Source organism: Sinocyclocheilus rhinocerous, unplaced genomic scaffold, assembly GCF_001515625.1.
Source record: "Sinocyclocheilus rhinocerous isolate Xijiao unplaced genomic scaffold, SAMN03320098_v1.1 scaffold470, whole genome shotgun sequence".
Lineage (NCBI taxonomy): Eukaryota > Metazoa > Chordata > Actinopteri > Cypriniformes > Cyprinidae > Sinocyclocheilus > Sinocyclocheilus rhinocerous.
The window spans coordinates 512,815-534,980 of NW_015637537.1; the positions used below are offsets into that span (position 1 = coordinate 512,815).

At 33.9% G+C, this 22,166-nt stretch overlaps 1 protein-coding gene across 4 annotated transcripts in view; it reads right to left on the reverse strand.

The window, feature by feature from the left end:
- Positions 1 to 15,489: 15,489 nt before the first annotated feature.
- prdm16 (PR domain containing 16) overlaps positions 15,490 to 22,166 on the reverse strand; it is a 224,932-nt gene continuing 218,255 nt past the window's right edge. For 3 of the 4 annotated variants that reach the window (XM_016563994.1, XM_016563993.1, XM_016563992.1), the window contains exons 16-17: positions 19,944 to 20,115; positions 15,490 to 18,197 (exon numbers count right to left, since the gene is read on the reverse strand). In XM_016563994.1, the coding sequence (XP_016419480.1) occupies positions 18,063 to 18,197; positions 19,944 to 20,115 (307 nt within the window). In that variant the 3' untranslated portion in view covers positions 15,490 to 18,062. The remainder of the gene's footprint in view (positions 18,198 to 19,943; positions 20,116 to 22,166) is intronic. The other variant, XM_016563995.1, reaches the window with a different exon arrangement.

Below are 22,166 nucleotides of genomic sequence, written 5' to 3' on the forward strand. Positions count from 1 at the left end.
GGAAGATTTATTTATCACTCAGGTCTTTCATTCTATATAAGTGTTATAACACACCTCTCTTCAAGTCACATGATTTGAAGCAGAATTCACAAATGGTGCAGGAACAGGTGCTGAAGTTCAAGTGCTTAGGTTTAAGCTGAGCAATAATAATAGTGAAGTGTGCTTTAGCAAACACAACAAATGAATGGGTAAGGCATACATCCTATATCTCTCTGTTACCTTGCTTTAGTAGGGCTTGGGTTCCCTGCGGAGGCTACTGTTGGCCAAACAACAAGAGAAAAAGGAAAAATGAAGCAGTTCTAGCCGGAATAAAAGATACATTGACATTTTACAAGGTTGTTTTTTGGATGATTATATCTCAGGGACGGTAGGAGGAAATTCAGCAGGTCTGAGACCGTTCTTTATTTTTTGAGCGCTGTTTCACTCGTTACTCTTTTGCCAAGTCGATAACCAGCTGCTACATTATAGCCTTGCGTAATTAGTCTTAGAATTAATTCTTTTTTTAATATAAAGCAACATGCTGGTGAAACCCTAATCAGTCACAGCTCCATTGTTATTCAGTGAATGTATGAGGTATGACTACCTTTGAAATCCACCCAAGTCCCCAAAAGCACTGGCTGTGCCATTCATCCTGGGAAGCCACCGAATCGCATTAACACGAGCCAGAGTTGTGAGGAGTGATCTGCATATTTGCTTGTTGTGTTGTCAACTCACGCTGGAGCTGCTGGCTCTATCTGCCCCACGGCACTGCCTTTTTTGGGGTGGAATGTGTCAGGCCCCTCGGCAGCCACGACCCCCTAGATACCTGTGAAAGCCATGGATATAAAGCGCAAAATGATGCATTATGGGCCATGGTCTCTCTCTCTCTTTAGATTTAGGGAAAATATGAAAGCTGATCAGAGTTTTTTTATTTTATTTTATTTTATTTTATTTTATTTTACAGTATATTCCCACACTACAAATAATGACATGGTAAGTAAATTATGGCAACTTATTGTTTTTACTTTAACTCATCAAAGTAAGTTGAGCAATTTAAATTTTTTTTTTTTTTTTTTAATGTATATGAAATTCAACTTCAGGGCAGGTAGGAACAGCATTTATACAGCATTATTTTATTTCAAAAGGATGGTTGGTAAAAATACTTAGAAATATACTTTTAATTTTATTTAATTTTATTATTGTAATTTTCATAATGGTATATTCCTACACTATAAATACTATGATAAGTAAGTCATGACAAGTTTTGATGTAATAAAATTTATTAATTTAATTTATGTTTATATTAATTATAAAAAACAACTAAACTGTTTCTAGGTTGAAACTGGTGGATTTTTTTTTTTACAGTGTATGCACTCTAAGGCTGCTTTGCTTATGTTCTTAAAAAGTAGAGCGGTGCTTATCATTTTTCTGTAGGCAGAACAATTAAACGGTTATGAGGTTATCGCTTATTGACCAACCAAAGATAAATGCCTGAAGTATAATTTGAAATCATTTCCCCAGTGGATCGAAGGCACACTCGGACAGATGAACTGATATTTACTGAATGTTCTTTTGCTTCCAAAGCATTATTTGGACAGAGGTACTAAACAGCACCGTCTCTGAGCGGTTTCCATGGTGACACTGCTTCATATTCCTAGAAAAAGGTTGCCTGGTTTATTGCACTGGTCTGAGTAAGGCTTAACTTTTTGTGCTCAGGTTGGTAACCAGACAGCACTGCAATGCCTGACTGTAGTACATACATACAAATGTTCACACCAATGTGAAGTTCTACAAATGGGATTTACATTCAATTGCCAAACTATATATGCAAGCCGAAGTTGAAGATTCCACGCAGCATTCATAAATTTTTCTTCATAACTTTAGCTCATAACAGGCGATGCAGCTGCTCGGTGTGGGCTGTGGATCATATACGTGAGCGTGCAGGGGAGAGAAGAGGCTCTCTCTGCGATCTGAGAGCTGGCAGGTCTGCCCCCGTGACCGGCACATTATCTGCTGGAATGTGAGCCCAGTCATTTCCAATAATGATTCTGCCAGCTTCCACACCTCCAGACAAGTGAGTGTGGGTGACATGAGGCTGCCGAGGGAGGGAGCTTGAGATGCTTGTCAGCTTGACTTCCAAGCCCCTCATTCACTGTAATGTGATGCAGAGGTTAATTGTGGAGCTGTGTAATAACTGTTAATGTTGTTGCCTCTGACGTCAGTAAATAAGAGCGGGGAGCATGTGATGAATCTCTTTCTGTGCTGGTGAAATAATCATTTCTTTTATCTGTAGACAACAAACATGTTTTACTTAACCATCTCTGTTGTAAAATAGTTCACAACATTGGTGAGAAGTGTGCTTAATGTGCACTTGTAGTGTACTTCAAATTTTAAAGAACTGTACTTGCAGATAATATTGCAATAATGAAATAATCGGCCACTATAGAGTTCACTTTCATGACTTCTTGTATGGCCCTTACATGTTTATTAACACTTAAGTAGGCTTTTAAAAAGTGCACTTTGTAATAATGTCAAAATAAATGTTTTACTTCAAAGTACATTTTACTGTACATCATTATGTTTTAATAACCTTTTATCGTGCTTTAAATATGTACACTTATGTTGATGTGTTGAGTAAGCACATGTAAAGTACTTGATTATAATTTTAACTCCAGGGTGTCATTTCATATTACATTTGAAGTTAATATTTTTTTAAATGTGGTAAATTGCAACTTCATCATTACTAATGTGTAATTATAAATATATTACATACACATTTCAATAGAAATGGCGTTAAAGTATAGATTAGTTTACCATAAATGCTTGTCTGTACATTCATACATGCATTCTATTTTAAAGATAGATGTAAGATAGAAGTCCTACTTAATTGGGTCAAAAAACACTTAAGTTCCACTAATTGCGTTTTAAATCAATTTAAACTATAATACACTTATACTACTATAAGCTATAATACACTATTATACCTAAAACCTTAATGTATAATGCATTATACAGGTTTATTAAAGGGTGTAATGCATTATAATTATTCATAATGTGTGTTGTAATACATTATATCTTGTCATAAACAATTATAACCGAATTTAAAATGCATAGCGTAACAATGAATTGATTAAGTGTTATATTAACTGTGGTTACAATTATTCATGAGATCATCCAATGCATTACAAGGCAAAATGAATGCATTAAAATTACTTTTATAATGCATTATACATAAAGGCTATAGGTGTAACATGCAGTTAGGTGTCCAAAAGCATTACATTCAGTTCAAACCTTACTATATGCTTTTAAACTACAGCTCTTTTTCACAAGGGAAGTTAACACATTTTACACAAAGCTGACTTAAAAATGTGAAATAGCCATTATTTTCATCTAAGATGATAAATGTATGCCACTCATGAGTGATGGGGTTATGTGAAAACATATTAATAAAAATGGAAAAGTTTATCATAAAGTAATGTCTACTTTTAAGACAGCAGTATGAACTGCATACTATTTAGTATATTTTAACAATAATCAGTATATAGCATCCATTCTGACATATTCAACATATGCAGCAATACAATACCATACAGTAAAATAAATGTCATGTTTTCTTCCCTTGCTATGCTATTTGTAACATATGTGTGTTATTGCATTTCACTCTCAATTTCAAGGTCTTGCCCTCAATATTGATTCAGTCCAAACTCATTATCTGTATAGTGCTTGAAATACTTGACAAACACCACTGCAACTAGCTTCCACTTTTGTGTGAAGAGTCAAGTGCAATAAAGAAGCACTGGCTGCTTCATCTGCTGAAGTTTCCACGTGGGGCTATTCAGTTAATCACCAAAGTTTTGCATTATTACAATTGTGAATAAAATGCCAGCTAATGTAGCAACATGTTTGCCCATTCAAAAGCATAACAAATGTTTACTGCTGTCAAGATGCAGCAGATCCAGATTGACATTACGTAACACTGTGCCACTAGAGTACAGAAATAGAGGCCGAATGATTGCTTGAGGAACGCATCTGTTGGCACATTTGCATTGTTTTCCGAGGTCTGGTGTTGACTGGATTGATCAAACATGTGAAATAGCCATTATTTTCATCTAAGATGATAAATGTATGCCACTCATGAGTGATGGGGTTATATGAAAACATATTAATAAAAATGGAAAAGTTTATCATAAAGTAATGTCTACTTTTAAGACAGCAGTATGAACTGCATACTATTTAGTATATTTTAACAATAATCAGTATATAGCATCCATTCTGACATATTCAACATATGCAGCAATACAATACCATACAGTAAAATAAATGTCATGTTTTCTTCCCTTGCTATGCTATTTGTAACATATGTGTGTTATTGCATTTCACTCTCAATTTCAAGGTCTTGCCCTCAATATTGATTCAGTCCAAACTCATTATCTGTATAGTGCTTGAAATACTTGACAAACACCACTGCAACTAGCTTCCACTTTTGTGTGAAGAGTCAAGTGCAATAAAGAAGCACTGGCTGCTTCATCTGCTGAAGTTTCCACGTGGGGCTATTCAGTTAATCACCAAAGTTTTGCATTATTACAATTGTGAATAAAATGCCAGCTAATGTAGCAACATGTTTGCCCATTCAAAAGCGTAACAAATGTTTACTGCTGTCAAGATGCAGCAGATCCAGATTGACATTACGTAACACTGTGCCACTAGAGTACAGAAATAGAGGCCGAATGATTGCTTGAGGAACGCATCTGTTGGCACATTTGCATTGTTTTCCGAGGTCTGGTGTTGACTGGATTGATCTGGTCGAGGATGAGAACATCAGTCACAACCATGAGCTCTCAGCGTCTGAGGCCATTTTCTTCTTCTTTGTTTTCCACTTGATTATTTTATTGATTTTTTTCGTACAGAATCGTATTTCATTGTCATGACAATTTCAACTTCATTTGTTAAGTTATACAAAATTCAACTAGGCAGAGTATAAATTTGACTTGTAATTAAACTTATATTTAACAATTACAAACTAAAGTTGAATTATCAGCTTGTTTTTTTTTCAAGTGTCGATTAAAGTAAAAAGTTCAAATTAAAGTTAAAGCTTTTAAAATCGCTGTTTTAAATTGTAGCTGGTTTTACAGTAAGCTGCAGTCTATCTGCGATGTCTAGTTCCAGTTAATTTTGTATTTGCAATTATTACATTTTTATGAGATAAATATTTGTGGCTTTCTTTCTTTTTTTTCTTTTACATTTTTGAACCTTCAACTTTCAATCAGATCAGCTTAAGAAACATTATTTGAAATTACTTGTATTTGAATTTGTGTGTGTTTTTTTTATTTTTTTTTAGAAGTGTTGGTCTGTGTTCAGAACAGAATACTTAACAGCATATTGCTATATACTGTAATATGCATTAATAATAATGTTATGTGAAAAGTAGTATGATACAGCATTGCCACATGACCTTATTACATTGCCAGATACTTCAGATAGACAGACAGACAAATAAATAAATAAATTAGAGAGACCATTAACTGCATATAGTTATTTAGATTTTTTTTTCTTTTCTAAAATATGTTATGAATCACAGCTTATATTACTTCTGGTTTATTTTCCACACTGGATGTGGATGGTCAAAACTGCATTGCATTGTGGGATATATATAGTATTTATGTGCAGTATATTCTGCGCATTGTGAAAGGTGTGGATGATACCAATGTACTATTCACAGTGTGTTTGTGTGTGTGTGTGAAATATGGCATAATGTCTCCTCCCAGTGGTCAGACTCTTAAATGTGAAGCTGAGTCTGATGTTGGTTGCATTTGACTGATTAAAAACTGTCAAATTAAAGTCTAAAAGTGGAATAAATCGTTTTCTTCGTTTGTTTTTTGATATTTAGCTGATAGACATACAGTCATTCATTGTACAGTTGAGATACAGTTTAATGAGTTGACCTCATAGTAAACTTAAGTAGTTTGTGAGTAATAAACAAACAAACAAATGAATTATGATTAATTCATATAACATTAATTTTTTTTCTTTGCTGTCTTGGCATTGCTTTTGCTTTGGGCCTTGTGTGTGTGTGTGTTATATATTGTACCTTGAGTATCTTGTCCCTCAGCCAAAGTAATTACCCCCAACCTTCATTTAACTGGAACACAATAGCTCTGGGTGCAGGCCTTTGCCTTTGTTTAAAGTCTCTGAATAAGGGCTTTTCCATCCCTAATCATTCATCATGTGCGCTGGATTTCTCTCTCATTATCTGCCACTTCTGCTAATGGAGATGATTTGCTCAGTGTTCTTTGAGGATCTGGCTGAGGACCGTCAGATACTATAGGCTGAAATTAATGGGGAAATCACCTCACGGCTTTGGGTTATTGCATTTCACCTACAGTGATTTCCAGCTGCAGTATAAAGCTGATACTGAGGCTCTGATTAGGACATTTTGCTCTGTTGTAAAACACTGCAGAATTGAGTCATAGACCAATATGGGGGTTTCAGGGGCCCGCTATCTACTGTAGATGGTGTATGGTGATGGCCACTATAATGCTGATAAAAAATAAATTCAATTTAATGATAATTTAATTCAAATTTAAACTTTAAATTTTAATTGCTGAAATGAACTTATTTCATCCAGCATTCATTCTAAATTCATAAAATAATATTTGTAAAATATATTAATTTTACAATTGAGAATGTTTCTTATTAGAATGTTTATTAAAATATTTATCACAACAACACCTTATTTCTATATATTTCCCTAACATATAAAATTAGGGCTGCACGATAAATCGCATGCGATATTTAACGCGCATCTTGTCAGAAAGCCGGTTCTGTAATCAGCGGTAAATCTCCATCACGTGCGGGCTTTCACATTGAGCAGCATTAACTACACAGAGCCGTTGTTCACTGACGAGCTGCGCAAAACCACGTTCATATACAAAAACAAACACAATTGTTACGAACTCCCCTGTCTAGGGTAGAGGAGAAGGAACAGATGAAATTAAATAAAGAAAGAATTTAAATAAACTAAACAAATTGTACATCTTCAGAGCCCCTGTCTCCCGTCCCAGCACTGATTCAACACCCGAACCATAAATCAAGCAAAAAAGATTTATTTAGGGAACATAGGAAAAACAGTAACAAAGAAAACGGAAGATCTTACATGGAAGCAATTAAATTCAGGAGGGGGTAATGGCCAAAATAACAAAACATAGGTCTAACTATTTAAGTAAACTAAATAACCTAAACACAAAATAACGATGCAAACAGAAGACAATACTAAACCTACCTCCCTTACTACCTATAAACAGGAGAAAAAGTATATAAAACAAACGGCACCCACCTCCCTACAGCTTCCTTAAATTAAAATATAAAGTATGGAGAAAATAGCAAAACAAAACATGAAACAACTTGCCCTGCACTCAGGGGTTCAATAAAAAAAAGTCCTATAACAATCAACAACAAACAAAAAAAAAGAAGAAGCCACACGTCTGCAACAGGCGACAGGGACTCTTCGCAAGAGAGACGGAGGAAAAACCTCCCGTCCCCCAAGCACTGGAAAACTAGCCGGCTTTTATGGTAGGGCACACAGTCACAAGAGCGAATCAGCAGAGGTTGACACTCAGGATCGCTGATTAACAACAGGTGTTGCTACTTAACCTAGGAAAGCAGAAACAATAGAGACACACAACAGGCATACACAAGAATACATACGATGACGTAACACCCCCAACACTTAAATGTACAAATCCACTTTGTAAATCAACATCATTAACCCACAAGACTATGCACTCTAGATAAGGCATCTGCCACTACATTCTCAGAACCTTTTTGATGTCTAATATCTAGATTGTATTCCTGGAGTATTAAAGACCAGCGCATTAACCGTTGGTTGGTATTATACATTCTGGACAAAAATATAAGTGGATTGTGATCAGTGTATACAACTACAGGAGTGCTGCTACCACCTACATAAACCTCAAAGTGCTGTAAAGCTAGCATTAAAGCTAGAGCCTCCTTCTCGATGGTACTATAATGAAGCTGACACATTGAACATTTATTTGAGTAGTAGGATACAGGATGATCCACACCACCAGCATCCTCCTGCATCAGCACCGCTCCTGCCCCCATAGCACTGTCATCGACCTGTAACTTGAAAGGTAAATCAAAATTTGGTGCAGAGAGAACTGGGGCGTTACAGAGAATGTCTTTAGCAGCTCGAAATGCACATTCACACTCTGGAGTCCACACAAAACTCCTAGAGGCACTGAGAAGATCAGTCAGGGGAGACACAATACAAGCAAAATTCCTACAAAATCCTCTGTAATACCCAGTCATTCCCAGGAACCTGCGTAACTGAGGTTTGTTTGTGGGAGTGGGGAACTCTAACATAGCAGTTATTTTAGCCTCAATCGGTCGCACTTGTCCTTGACAAACCTTTTTCCCAAGATAGGTTACAACTGCTTTTGCAAATTCACATTTGGTCAAATTCAAAGTAAGCTAAGCTTTTTCCAAGCGCTGGAAAACATACTCAAGGGACTTTAGATGTTCTTGCCACCCATCAGAATAGATGACTATGTCATCCAGATATGCTGCACAGTTTGGAATGTTAGCCAGTACCTTATGCATCAACCTCTGGAATGTTTATTCGTTGATGTTCGATTTCTGGGTATGATTTTGATGGAGTGGGTCAAATTGACCCTAATTGCCTTCAATGCAATTCCCTAAATTTCACATTATTAAAAACAAGAAGGAATCAGGTATGAATAGAAACATTTTTGTATCAGTATTTGTCACACAGTGCAAAAAAAAAAATAAAAAAAATATGATTTTTAAAAATGTGTACCCCTTAACTCCAGCTGGTAGAGTTTACTTCTATATATTCCATAATACTATTACAGTTAATTCCTAATCTAATCATGACAAACTATATACCGTTGGAAAGGTCTAAGACTCCTAAACAGATATTTTATCACTGTTGTTGTTTTAGTAATTATCATAAATTATTATTTGAAAGCTTAAAACCTCAAAATCATTTCGAAATCGGACATTGCGTTACCATGGAAATGGTACTTTAAAACTCATTCAAACTCAAAATCATTCATAAACATTACTACTTGGAGGTAAATAAATAAATAAATAAATAAATATGATCTATCTATCTATCTATCTATCTAATCTGACCATTTCTATCTATCTATCTACCTATCTATCTATCTAATCTGACCATTTCTATCTATCTATCTACCTATCTATCTATCTAATCTGACCATTTCTATCTATCTATCTACCTATCTATCTATCTAATCTGACCATTTCTATCTATCTATCTACCTATCTATCTATCTAATCTGACCATTTCTATCTATCTATCTACCTATCTATCTATCTAATCTGACCATTTCTATCTATCTATCTACCTATCTATCTATCTAATCTGACCATTTCTATCTATCTATCTACCTATCTATCTATCTAATCTGACCATTTCTATCTATCTATCTACCTATCTATCTATCTAATCTGACCATTTCTATCTATCTATCTACCTATCTATCTATCTAATCTGACCATTTCTATCTATCTATCTACCTATCTATCTATCTAATCTGACCATTTCTATCTATCTATCTACCTATCTATCTATCTAATCTGACCATTTCTATCTATCTATCTACCTATCTATCTATCTAATCTGACCATTTCTATCTATCTATCTACCTATCTATCTATCTAATCTGACCATTTCTATCTATCTATCTACCTATCTATCTATCTAATCTGACCATTTCTATCTATCTATCTACCTATCTATCTATCTAATCTGACCATTTCTATCTATCTATCTACCTATCTATCTATCTAATCTGACCATTTCTATCTATCTATCTACCTATCTATCTATCTAATCTGACCATTTCTATCTATCTATCTACCTATCTATCTATCTAATCTGACCATTTCTATCTATCTATCTACCTATCTATCTATCTAATCTGACCATTTCTATCTATCTATCTACCTATCTATCTATCTAATCTGACCATTTCTATCTATCTATCTACCTATCTATCTATCTAATCTGACCATTTCTATCTATCTATCTACCTATCTATCTATCTAATCTGACCATTTCTATCTATCTATCTACCTATCTATCTATCTAATCTGACCATTTCTATCTATCTATCTACCTATCTATCTATCTAATCTGACCATTTCTATCTATCTATCTACCTATCTATCTATCTAATCTGACCATTTCTATCTATCTATCTACCTATCTATCTATCTAATCTGACCATTTCTATCTATCTATCTACCTATCTATCTATCTAATCTGACCATTTCTATCTATCTATCTACCTATCTATCTATCTAATCTGACCATTTCTATCTATCTATCTACCTATCTATCTATCTAATCTGACCATTTCTATCTATCTATCTACCTATCTATCTATCTAATCTGACCATTTCTATCTATCTATCTACCTATCTATCTATCTAATCTGACCATTTCTATCTATCTATCTACCTATCTATCTATCTAATCTGACCATTTCTATCTATCTATCTACCTATCTATCTATCTAATCTGACCATTTCTATCTATCTATCTACCTATCTATCTATCTAATCTGACCATTTCTATCTATCTATCTACCTATCTATCTATCTAATCTGACCATTTCTATCTATCTATCTACCTATCTATCTATCTAATCTGACCATTTCTATCTATCTATCTACCTATCTATCTATCTAATCTGACCATTTCTATCTATCTATCTACCTATCTATCTATCTAATCTGACCATTTCTATCTATCTATCTACCTATCTATCTATCTAATCTGACCATTTCTATCTATCTATCTACCTATCTATCTATCTAATCTGACCATTTCTATCTATCTATCTACCTATCTATCTATCTAATCTGACCATTTCTATCTATCTATCTACCTATCTATCTATCTAATCTGACCATTTCTATCTATCTATCTACCTATCTATCTATCTAATCTGACCATTTCTATCTATCTATCTACCTATCTATCTATCTAATCTGACCATTTCTATCTATCTATCTACCTATCTATCTATCTAATCTGACCATTTCTATCTATCTATCTACCTATCTATCTATCTAATCTGACCATTTCTATCTATCTATCTACCTATCTATCTATCTAATCTGACCATTTCTATCTATCTATCTACCTATCTATCTATCTAATCTGACCATTTCTATCTATCTATCTACCTATCTATCTATCTAATCTGACCATTTCTATCTATCTATCTACCTATCTATCTATCTAATCTGACCATTTCTATCTATCTATCTACCTATCTATCTATCTAATCTGACCATTTCTATCTATCTATCTACCTATCTATCTATCTAATCTGACCATTTCTATCTATCTATCTACCTATCTATCTATCTAATCTGACCATTTCTATCTATCTATCTACCTATCTATCTATCTAATCTGACCATTTCTATCTATCTATCTACCTATCTATCTATCTAATCTGACCATTTCTATCTATCTATCTACCTATCTATCTATCTAATCTGACCATTTCTATCTATCTATCTACCTATCTATCTATCTAATCTGACCATTTCTATCTATCTATCTACCTATCTATCTATCTAATCTGACCATTTCTATCTATCTATCTACCTATCTATCTATCTAATCTGACCATTTCTATCTATCTATCTACCTATCTATCTATCTAATCTGACCATTTCTATCTATCTATCTACCTATCTATCTATCTAATCTGACCATTTCTATCTATCTATCTACCTATCTATCTATCTAATCTGACCATTTCTATCTATCTATCTACCTATCTATCTATCTAATCTGACCATTTCTATCTATCTATCTACCTATCTATCTATCTAATCTGACCATTTCTATCTATCTATCTACCTATCTATCTATCTAATCTGACCATTTCTATCTATCTATCTACCTATCTATCTATCTAATCTGACCATTTCTATCTATCTATCTATCTATCTATCTATCTATCTAGCTATATCTAATCTGACCATTTCTATCTATCTATCTATCTATATAAATGTTTTACGTGTCGTGCAGCTTTCTGGACTAAAATCAAGGACTAAAGATAGGCTTTTATTTGTTAATGACAGCACTTAAGTCAAATATATTAAATAGGATAGGCTATATTCATATTAGTAAAGGTTTAACGTATAGTTAGCACATTTTACGGTTTAGGAACATTACTTTTATTTTCTTAAGTAGGCTAAAATAGTCGCTTAACGAGGGCGACTTTAGTTTGCACCTGCAATATATTAAAATGAACTGGCTCTGGAAAATATTAATTCTCCTTTTCACTTGAACGGCCTTGCTATAAATGTAAATACGAAAGAGAACAGGTTTTTTATTGAAAACCGAAATTGTAATAGGCCTATATTTATTCAAATCAACCAAGATAATCCTTTAAGGCTAAGCACCAGGGTGCGAACTACGGGGGAGCTAGGGGGAGCTCGGCTCCCCTTAATAAGACATGGGCTCCCCTGAAAACTTGATTTGTGAAATTTTGGGGGGTCTCAAAAAATATTGACAATGTGTTATTTTGACGTGCAATTTCAGTTTTGTGTAATGTGATCATCGTGGATTATTATGTGTAAAATTGCAAAAATATCACTAATTCATGCATGACGGCGATTTAAACCTAATTCACTTCAATAAAGATAACTATACATGCTATTCTTGTCATGAGCATCAAGGTGTGGGGGCGCTGCGGTGCAAATTCCACTCATGTTTAGTAGGTTAACTCAAAGGTTTGTAGAAAAAATATAAACGCTGGACTCTGTGGTCGATTCTGTGTTAAGGTAAGGCATGTTATTCGCAATTATGTGTTGTGGCTGGGTTGTTATAGGTCTGCGTGACTCTCGATGTCTTAGGCCTAATTGAACGGAGGAATTATGGTATTAATGCTATCATTTTGTGTCGATAAAGTATAATAGGGTAAATCCAGTATAGTGATCTATCCTATATAGTGCTTGCATAAAGCAAGTAGTGCATACACTTGTAGCTGTTATGTATCTTTGTAAATCATTGTAAGCCCCCTTTTGAGGCACGCGCAAGCGCACGAACCCCCCCCCCCCCCTTATAAAAAAACAAACAAGTGGGCTCCCCCAAAGTCCACGTTATAGTTCGAACACTGACTAAGCACAAACATGAAAATAAATATAAATGAATAATTTAACAATTGTATTAAAATGCAATTTTATGCTTATTACACCACACACATGCTGTTATCAGTACATCTAAATCTCTTGTTTATGGTTTTGTATATTGAATAGTTCACCACAAAATGAAAACTTACTCATATTCAAATTCTTCTGTTGTGTTCAGAAGAAAGAAACTCATAGGCTACAGGTTTGAAACATCTTGAAGGTAATAAATGATGACAATTTGGGTGAACTATCCCTTTAAAGAATGGCAAAATATTATTAAAACAATAATTGAATGCACTTTAAACTAAATCTTTTAATCTGATATTATTACAAATCACTTTTTCTTGTGTTAAAACCTAGTCATGAAAGTGTAAGTAGACTTTTATTTCTTTAAGATTATTTTATGTACAAGTACGGGTTTTTAAAATCACAAAATCTAATGTAATTATACTTTTTAACACGTTACATGAGACTACAGCTGTCGGTAGGTAATAGTTTGTCTCAGTGTTTTACAGTTTTATAGATGGAAACTTTTATTTTTATTTTTATTTTTTTAAATGGAGTTAACCTTCTGTCATAGAAATGTAAATTTCATTTTAGACAACAACAATAATGTATCAAACTCTAAAAGACAAAATTTTGGCGACACCTAGTGGTTGATATTTGGGAGAGGTAAATGAATAAAAATGTGAACTCTTCAAACAAAGCTATTGAGACCATCACTGAAATGTCATACTTGTCTTTTACTAGCATTACATACACTTTATATAAGAATCAGTTTTCTCTTAAATACATTTCTCATAGAGAATTTCGTTGTAACTCTGTTACAATGGCAATACATAAGTCTAAGTCTTTAAAATGGAGTGAAGTAAAAGTTTGTGAACAGATGGAAAAAGTTAGACCTTTTTGAGACACAAGGCCATTATTGAAGGCCATAATTTCTTTACTAAATTTAATATTTATAACTTATACTGTTAATTATTTATTATTATATATAATAATTTACTCTGATTTCTATTGCTATTGTGACATCTCATCAAATATATATATATATATATATAACATAAATATATAACATTCCAAAGGCATTTATTTGGCTTTCTGTTATTTGATTGATGTCATTAGCCAGTTATTAGCCTAAAATATACGAATAATATTTGATTTAGTATTTTACATTAATGACACCTTTTAAAATGTCAGACATATTTTATATATTCTGCAAAAATCAGATGATATCTGGCATAAGTTAACCTCAAGGAGCTTCTTGCCCCATTTTCGTTTATTTCGTTAATGAAGAGAAATAGCATATAATATAAAGAATGATTTTGCTTGATATTATTAAGAGCATTATTATTAAGGGCTAAACTTATATGTAAATGTTATAATTCAGCAGTAAATGAAAAGCTCACTATTCTTGAGGGGAGCAGTTTTATTTTATTTAATTAAGATAATACATAGTTCTGTAAACCTTTGCTTTTTTGGTGACCGATTTTATGTCTGTAAAAAAAAAACATGCTAGCTGCATTGCATCTTTTTTCTCATATATAAAGTTCAAAGTTTCCATTGTTTGTCTAGATATCACCTCTGCAAATTTTGAACATTTTCGCAAACAACTGGCATCCTCATTAACCCATACATCTACAGTACATCATTCCAATGAATAAAAAAAACAGCATTCATATAAAAAGCACACAGGTTTTTATTGCATATCAATTTCATGTATAAATTCTTCATAGCATTGGAAAGATTACATTTGGTATACATATCTATTCTACAGAATTAACATCAGAATCATGTCTTTTCCATGAAATTGCTCTAAAGTACATCTTCAGTAATCACAAGCATCAAAAAGAACTTCAGAATTTTCAGTATTATTCTACAATCCTTAAATTTTGTCATTATTTCTCTCCCACAAGCATATTGTTCAGTTCAATAACCATCTGCCCATAGTATTTAAGGCAGTAACAGGACTTAAAGTCAAACCTACTAACCTAACCACATGTACAATAAGTGCATCTACAAGTTCTTTTTTTTTTTCTTTTTAATTTAAGATACACATTTCACAAATGGACACCATTATGACCTCTAAAACACAAGTCATGCACAATATTTTTAATAAACAAAACAGAAGCAATATACAACTCATATCCAAATGAAACAAGCACCATCTATTTTCAAACCCATGTTTAAAATGAATTTTCAGACATATCGATGTCTTTTTTTCTTTTTTTGAAATACTATACACTTTTTTTTTTTTAGAGAAACCACATTATCTATGGTTTTCGCAATGTAACAGTGGGCCAAGGACATCTGCATTGTTCATTTTTTGACCATTTTCCATGATGATTTAATCAGTGTGGGTCAATTTCTTCACCTACAGCGCTTGCTAAGTACAGTAGTATGTGACATGACTTCTCCATACTCATAATCCCATTACATCCCAGCAATCCAATATGCATCAAACAGGCTTTTTACTCAAGGGTTTGAGTAAATGATATAGTGAGGAGATAGGTAAGATTACACGGTGCGCCACATGGTAATATATTGAAATACGACACTGCTGCAAGTTTTTACACAGTGTTATCAAGCAGATGGATTCCCTGTGAAAGGCCAGTCAAGTCCATCTTGCCTGGTTTGTGTTCGCAGTGAAAACACAATATTTCTAATGTTCAAAACCAACAAGTTCTTCTAACAACGCTTGAATGTACTTTGCTGTTTTATTTGAAAGCATCTGATAAAAATGCCTGTTTGACCCAAGAGTTAAAGTGCTTGTTAAAACCAGCCTTGCTTAGAAAATGTCATTAAAATCAGTACTAAGGTGTAAAGGAAAGCATGAAGTAGGCAGACAGGGGTATGTGTTCGATTTAAGTGCTGATTCCAGAGAGTCCTTAATCATCCAAATAGAAGTGAGGAGAGTATGAGTTCCTGACCAAAAAGACATTCAATCGAGAGAAGGTAAGTTTGACTCCTAACCTACGTATTACATCTACTCTACACATTCATGATATGCATCCAGCTGTTTACGATTCATTCGCTGGCTTCACAGTTCAGGAGTTGGATGAGGACTCGTGGATTTGGGCATCTCTCCATGCTCTTGTGAACGTTAAATGTAGCTGCTCACCATTTGATCATGATCCATTTTTAGCCCTCTCGCTTCTGGTGTCTCTTCTGGGATGCATAATATTAAGTATTTGAGTTATGTAGAATTTGATATGATGTCTAGGACTGGCTGATGTACAGTATATGGCTCTTCCCAAACAAATGGAACATTGAAAACATGCGATTTGAACCCAGAGATACACCGTCGACCCATTTCCTTTAATGAAGATGCTTAAAATGTGTAAAAATGTCAACATATAATGCCCCTCTATTGAGTTACCTGATATTTGAGTCAAAACGGGTTTTTTTTTTCTTTTTTTCTTAAATCACGCAGTGCCTACTTTTCTAGATGGTTGAACAGATGCATCATAAACCAGACTTCATGATTATGTGCTCATAATATAAACGCATTCTTTTGTATTTTGGCAACTTGCTTCTTTACGAAGAGCTTGAACAATTCTGAATTTCCGTGATATATATTTATTCCGTGATATTTCATTCCTTCAAACGAGTGGGCAAGTCATTTTTTTCTTCATTTTTCATTAATCATAAAAAACATAAATACAAGACAAACTCTCATCAATGTAAGTAGCAACAACAGGAGAAGAAAAAAAAAAACTACCAACAGTGGAGGCGACCACTCGGGAAAATGATTGTCAAAGAAAAAAGGGGATTATTTGGCACACGACACTCTCTGCTACCAATGGTTAACTTAGTTTGTACATCATACAACAATATTGTACAAATTTGGTCCTTCACTAAGAATTATATTAACATTTAAGCACAGATGTGCTCAAAAAGAAACAATACTGTTTACCGAAGAACAATTCACATAGAAAAAGAAAAAAAAATCATATTACTGAATGCAAGAAAAAGAGAAAAGTTTTCCAATTGCCCCACTGGAGAATAATTTAACTCTTAAAAACAAACTTTCAGTTGGGACTAAACGGCTAAGATACTTACCATAACAACGATAATTACAATGACCGTGATGCTATACACATGAACAACCGTGCTGCGTGATTTATCGTATATGAAGGTCCGGCTGGCGACGAGGCAAGATCGCGCAGCCAAACACAAATCTCAAAGGTGACTTCCAGCATTTACTTTTTGAGACAGTGGCTTACAAACGGCATTGAGCCTTCGGGGGAAAGTTAGCATGCTAGTTTTGGGCTAGACTTAAGTGCTTCTATTGCCATTGGAAATCAACCTTGATGTCTACAGTAATGGTCTACTGTAAGACTTCGGCTGTGAGTTAATAGAAAGGAAACCTTGGTACAGTGCTGTAGAAAATCAACGTGAGAATGGAATGCTGAGTAGAAACGGTTCAAATCTCCAGTTGAAGAAACACTCAACTACTCTGTCCACTCAAGCCATCCTGGGCTTCTCCGAGAACATGTTAAAAACCCCTTGAGAGCAGTCTCTATGAAATGCATATCATTGAAAATGAGGTGGAGAAGTGATTTGAGAGTCATTCGAATGCCTCTTGAATCAGCTGATGAGGAGGGAACTTCACTATAGTGGCTAGCTGCAGACAGGAAAGATGCTGTATGGCTGGGATTCGGTGAGTTCATTCGTGTTTTTATACCTCTCCCGTCTGTGATTCACTCAACAGTTCGTTCTCCTCTTTGCGCGCATAGTGGTGTTTCGTCTACTGTTGCACTGCTGGCCTTCACAAGCTCGTTTTGACACATCTTCATGTTGGTCTCTTGCCCTCTCCTCCTTTCTCCCTCCATCTCTCCTTTATCTTGTTGGTGTTCTCAGATGTTGTTGAGGGGGTGAAAGGAGCTCGTCTCCGACGGCCCTCCTCCTATGTTGAGCCAGGCATCCAAGGAGTTCTGGGAGGATGAATGCAGATTGGTGTTCTCAGACAGAGAGAGCATCATTGCATAAGCCTGGATGGAGAAAAGGAGGACAGTTCAATCGCAAAGCCAAAACATTCATCATCTGTTAATTAGGGTCTGTGCATTTCAGAAGCTAGCATGTTCTGTACTCATAAATAGACAGTTTATCAGTCATTATTTACTCTTTTCAAATCCGCATGCATGTTATTTTGAGCTGCTTATTGAATGCTCAACAGAAAACAAAATAACAGCATTCGGAAACAATGCAAAATAAACTAGAAATTATTGAAATTATTTCTTATAAATTGGATATGAATTCTTAAAATGTAAGGAGGAATTCAAAAGCAGACTTTTTCCTGTCGATGCACAATATTAAAGGACAACCGTTAACTTGTATTTAAGATACACACATATAAGACATGTAACAAGTCCACATGAAATGCTGAGACCAGAGGACAGTATAAAGTTATAAATGAAACAGAAAGATAATAGTGTTAGTTATGTTAATGCCATTCAGTTAATATTTTGAACATTGAAAATATTATTTCTAAAACAAAATAAAAAATGACAAGGCAGTGCAAAATCTGCATGTAGTTTTATTATATTTTTTTCCCCCCTGCATCGATTATTGCAGGAATTCCCAACCGTTTCAGTCAAAAATTGCACATTTTAAATCTACAATCTAAATTTTAAAGAAACCTTAACCTTTCCGTAAATATACTTAATTTGTGTGTGTGTGTGTGTGTTTATACTAATTATAATATATATATAGAGTTTATACTAAATATTTAGTAGTCAGGTTGAGTATATTATTAGCATGTGTATATACTATAATGAATAACATATTTACTTGAAGTACCCCTCATATTTTAAAATGAATATTTTAATAATTAAGTATCACATTTGCATGTTCGAAGAACTCTGACGTTGGTTAATGGTCATATGACATGCAAGCAAACAAATACATTTAATTGAATTGAATTTTACGATTTAATTACTTATTAGCTTTTCATTAAACTCACAAACCCCAGTTTAAGAAACCTTGATGTAATGTAAAGTTTAATGCACGTCATGTTGTTAATAACAATGAATGGGATACATTGTCTTTCTCTTTGTATTTTTATATCAATACGGTACAAAATTATCCTATTTAAAGCAACGGGATAAACGAGTAATCTAAAAGAAATCAAAAAGTAGTCTTATTAAGTAGTCTGATAGTCTTATGTTACCTAAAATGTGTAATGATTACGTTACTAACTACAATTTTTGTCATGTAATTTGGAATCAGTAACAGACTACAATTTGTAAGTACCGTATTGGCCCGAATATAAGACGACCCCCCCTTTTTCAGATGTACCTTTTGGAAAAAGGCTTTTTAAAAACCAAAATTATTGACATGTCAAAGTCTAGACCCTGAATATAAGACGACCGCGTTTTTTCAGATGTATTTCCAAGAAAAAAATATCGTCTTATATTCGGGACAATACGGTAATCTACTCAGCTCTGTGTACATATAAAACAAACAAAAAAAAAACTAAATCTATTATTATTCATTATAGTATACATATGCTAATAATATACTCAACTTGACTACTCAAAATATGCTATTTCATTAAATTATTATTATTTTTGAACATTTCTGTCACAGTCTACCACAAAACCCCTGGTTGGGAAGCTCTGGAAGTTTGACAAAACTAAAAATAACTTTTTTTTGTCCATATTCATAAGATGCTCTTTGACTCTCTTTCCTTCTCTTGACGCTGGCGTGGTAGCAGCTCTCTGGAGCAGGTCACATACCTGTGTTTTAGCCTGCCTGAAAAGTGTTTCTTTCAGCGCCTCCGACTCTACCGAGGTGCTAAAAATGTCTTTAATGTCATAGGGCTCCTCGCCAGCCTTATGGAACTCCAGGCCTTTGGGGAAACCAGCCAGAGGTTCCAGATCTAACAGGCCTGCATCCTCCTCAATACACCTGTACCGGGATAGGGAGGGGTGTGGAGAGGGGAGGGACCCTCAGTTAGCCCAACAACCGCAATCTAAATATTGGAACTGGATGCATTTGAGGAGCATGCAGTGGATGGGATGGTGGCAGAACATGGAAAATATAAGTGGTCATCACACTAGCAGACGAAAGCACGAAACGAATGGACATTCAATTTCAAGAACTCTATCCGTCTCTCTGTCCATGCAGAATTGAACGGGATGCTGGGAAAAACGGAATAAGCGTCCATTGCACTTGAATAAAATATCCCACAGAATACTGATCATTGAAACATTTAGATGCCAGTGGCATTCCAGCAGAAATTCTATTTAGGATGAGGACAGTGAAGGAGAGAACAGAAATGCAATAGAACTGGATGCTTTTTAAAATTCTATTGACCCGTATGGGTGCAAAATTGATTGTTTTCTTTGTTTTGGCAAGCCAAAGTTTCAATGATTAAACAGACAGATGACTAGATGCTGATTAGTTGTGTTAGTTTAAGATGACTGACAGACAATGAGGGATCACGGCAGCAAACATTATGTGAAACAATGAATGTCGATTCAACAACATCTAACGGCTACAACGAGCAGTGTTCCACAGACACTCTGTTCCACAATCTGGTGAGCTGTCTTGCTGTCTGCTTAGGGAACTTCCTTGTGCCTTCTAAGGCAGCATTCTGAATTGATTTAGAACATTCAACATACAGTAGGCAGAAACTCAGCATTCTGGGATTGCCTGCTTGATCAAAGATACGTATAGTTATGCCTTCAGGAACAGCTCTGCAGCTCACTGGGTTTTGGAACAGATCTGTAGTGTTGAATGCCCATTGTACTTCTGTTGCTTGGTAACGATGTTATATACGATCAATTTTCGTTCTCTACAACTTCTGATCTTAAATAAACACTCAACCAAAACGGAATCCTTTTCGCTTTATAAAATGTAACTTTACAAGGTTATAAGTAAGCCAAAAGTTTGGAATAATAATAATTATTATTATTATTATTTTTTAGAAAAAAAGTATCTCGTGCTCACAAATGCTGCATTAATTTAATCAGAAATACAGCAAAAACTATTAAAAAATAAAATTGTAATTAGTGCTGTCAAACGATTAATCGCGATTAATCGCATCCAAAATAAACATTTTTGTTTACATAATATATGAGTGTGTACTGTGTATATTTATTATGTATATATAAATACAAACACATGCATGCATATATTTAATAAAAATATGCTGTTTATATATTAAATATATTTATATATAATAAATATATACTGTATGTGTGTGTATTTATATATACATAATGAATACACACAGCACACATACATATAGTATGTAAACAAAAACGTTTATTTTGGATGCAATTAATTGCGATGAATCGTTTGACAGCACTAATTTTAATATATTTTACAATCACATGATCCTTCAGAAATCATTGCAATATGCTGATTTGCTGCTCAAGAAATATGTATTATTATTATTATTATTATCAATGTTGAAAAAAAGCTGTGCTGCATATTTTTGCGGAAATCACGATACTTCTTTAGTATTTTGATGAATTGAAGTTTCACCGAATTGATTTGAGATAGAAATGGTTTGTATCATTGTAAATGCCTTTACTGTTAATTTTGATCAATTTAATGCACCCTTGTTTATCACAGGAATAAATTATCATTATATATTTCATTTTATATCAATTCTAAATAATATGAATACATTAATTTTCAAATACATGACGGTAGAAAAGTTCTTTTAAATGGTAATAATTCATAATATTACTGTTTTACTGTATTTTTGATTAAATAAACGCAGCCTTGAGAGCATAAGAGACTTCTTTCAGCAACATTATATATTTTTTTATTATTTCACATTTTTTACTAGTAGTGTACATACAGTTTATATACATATTATTAAAAAGCCAGATTGCAAATTTAGTTAATGATAAATAATATAGCTTACGCTACTCATACAACTTTCTTAAAGTCAACATTTATTGCTTGATTTTATTGTTTCTTCTTCTTTCTTATTTTATTTTACA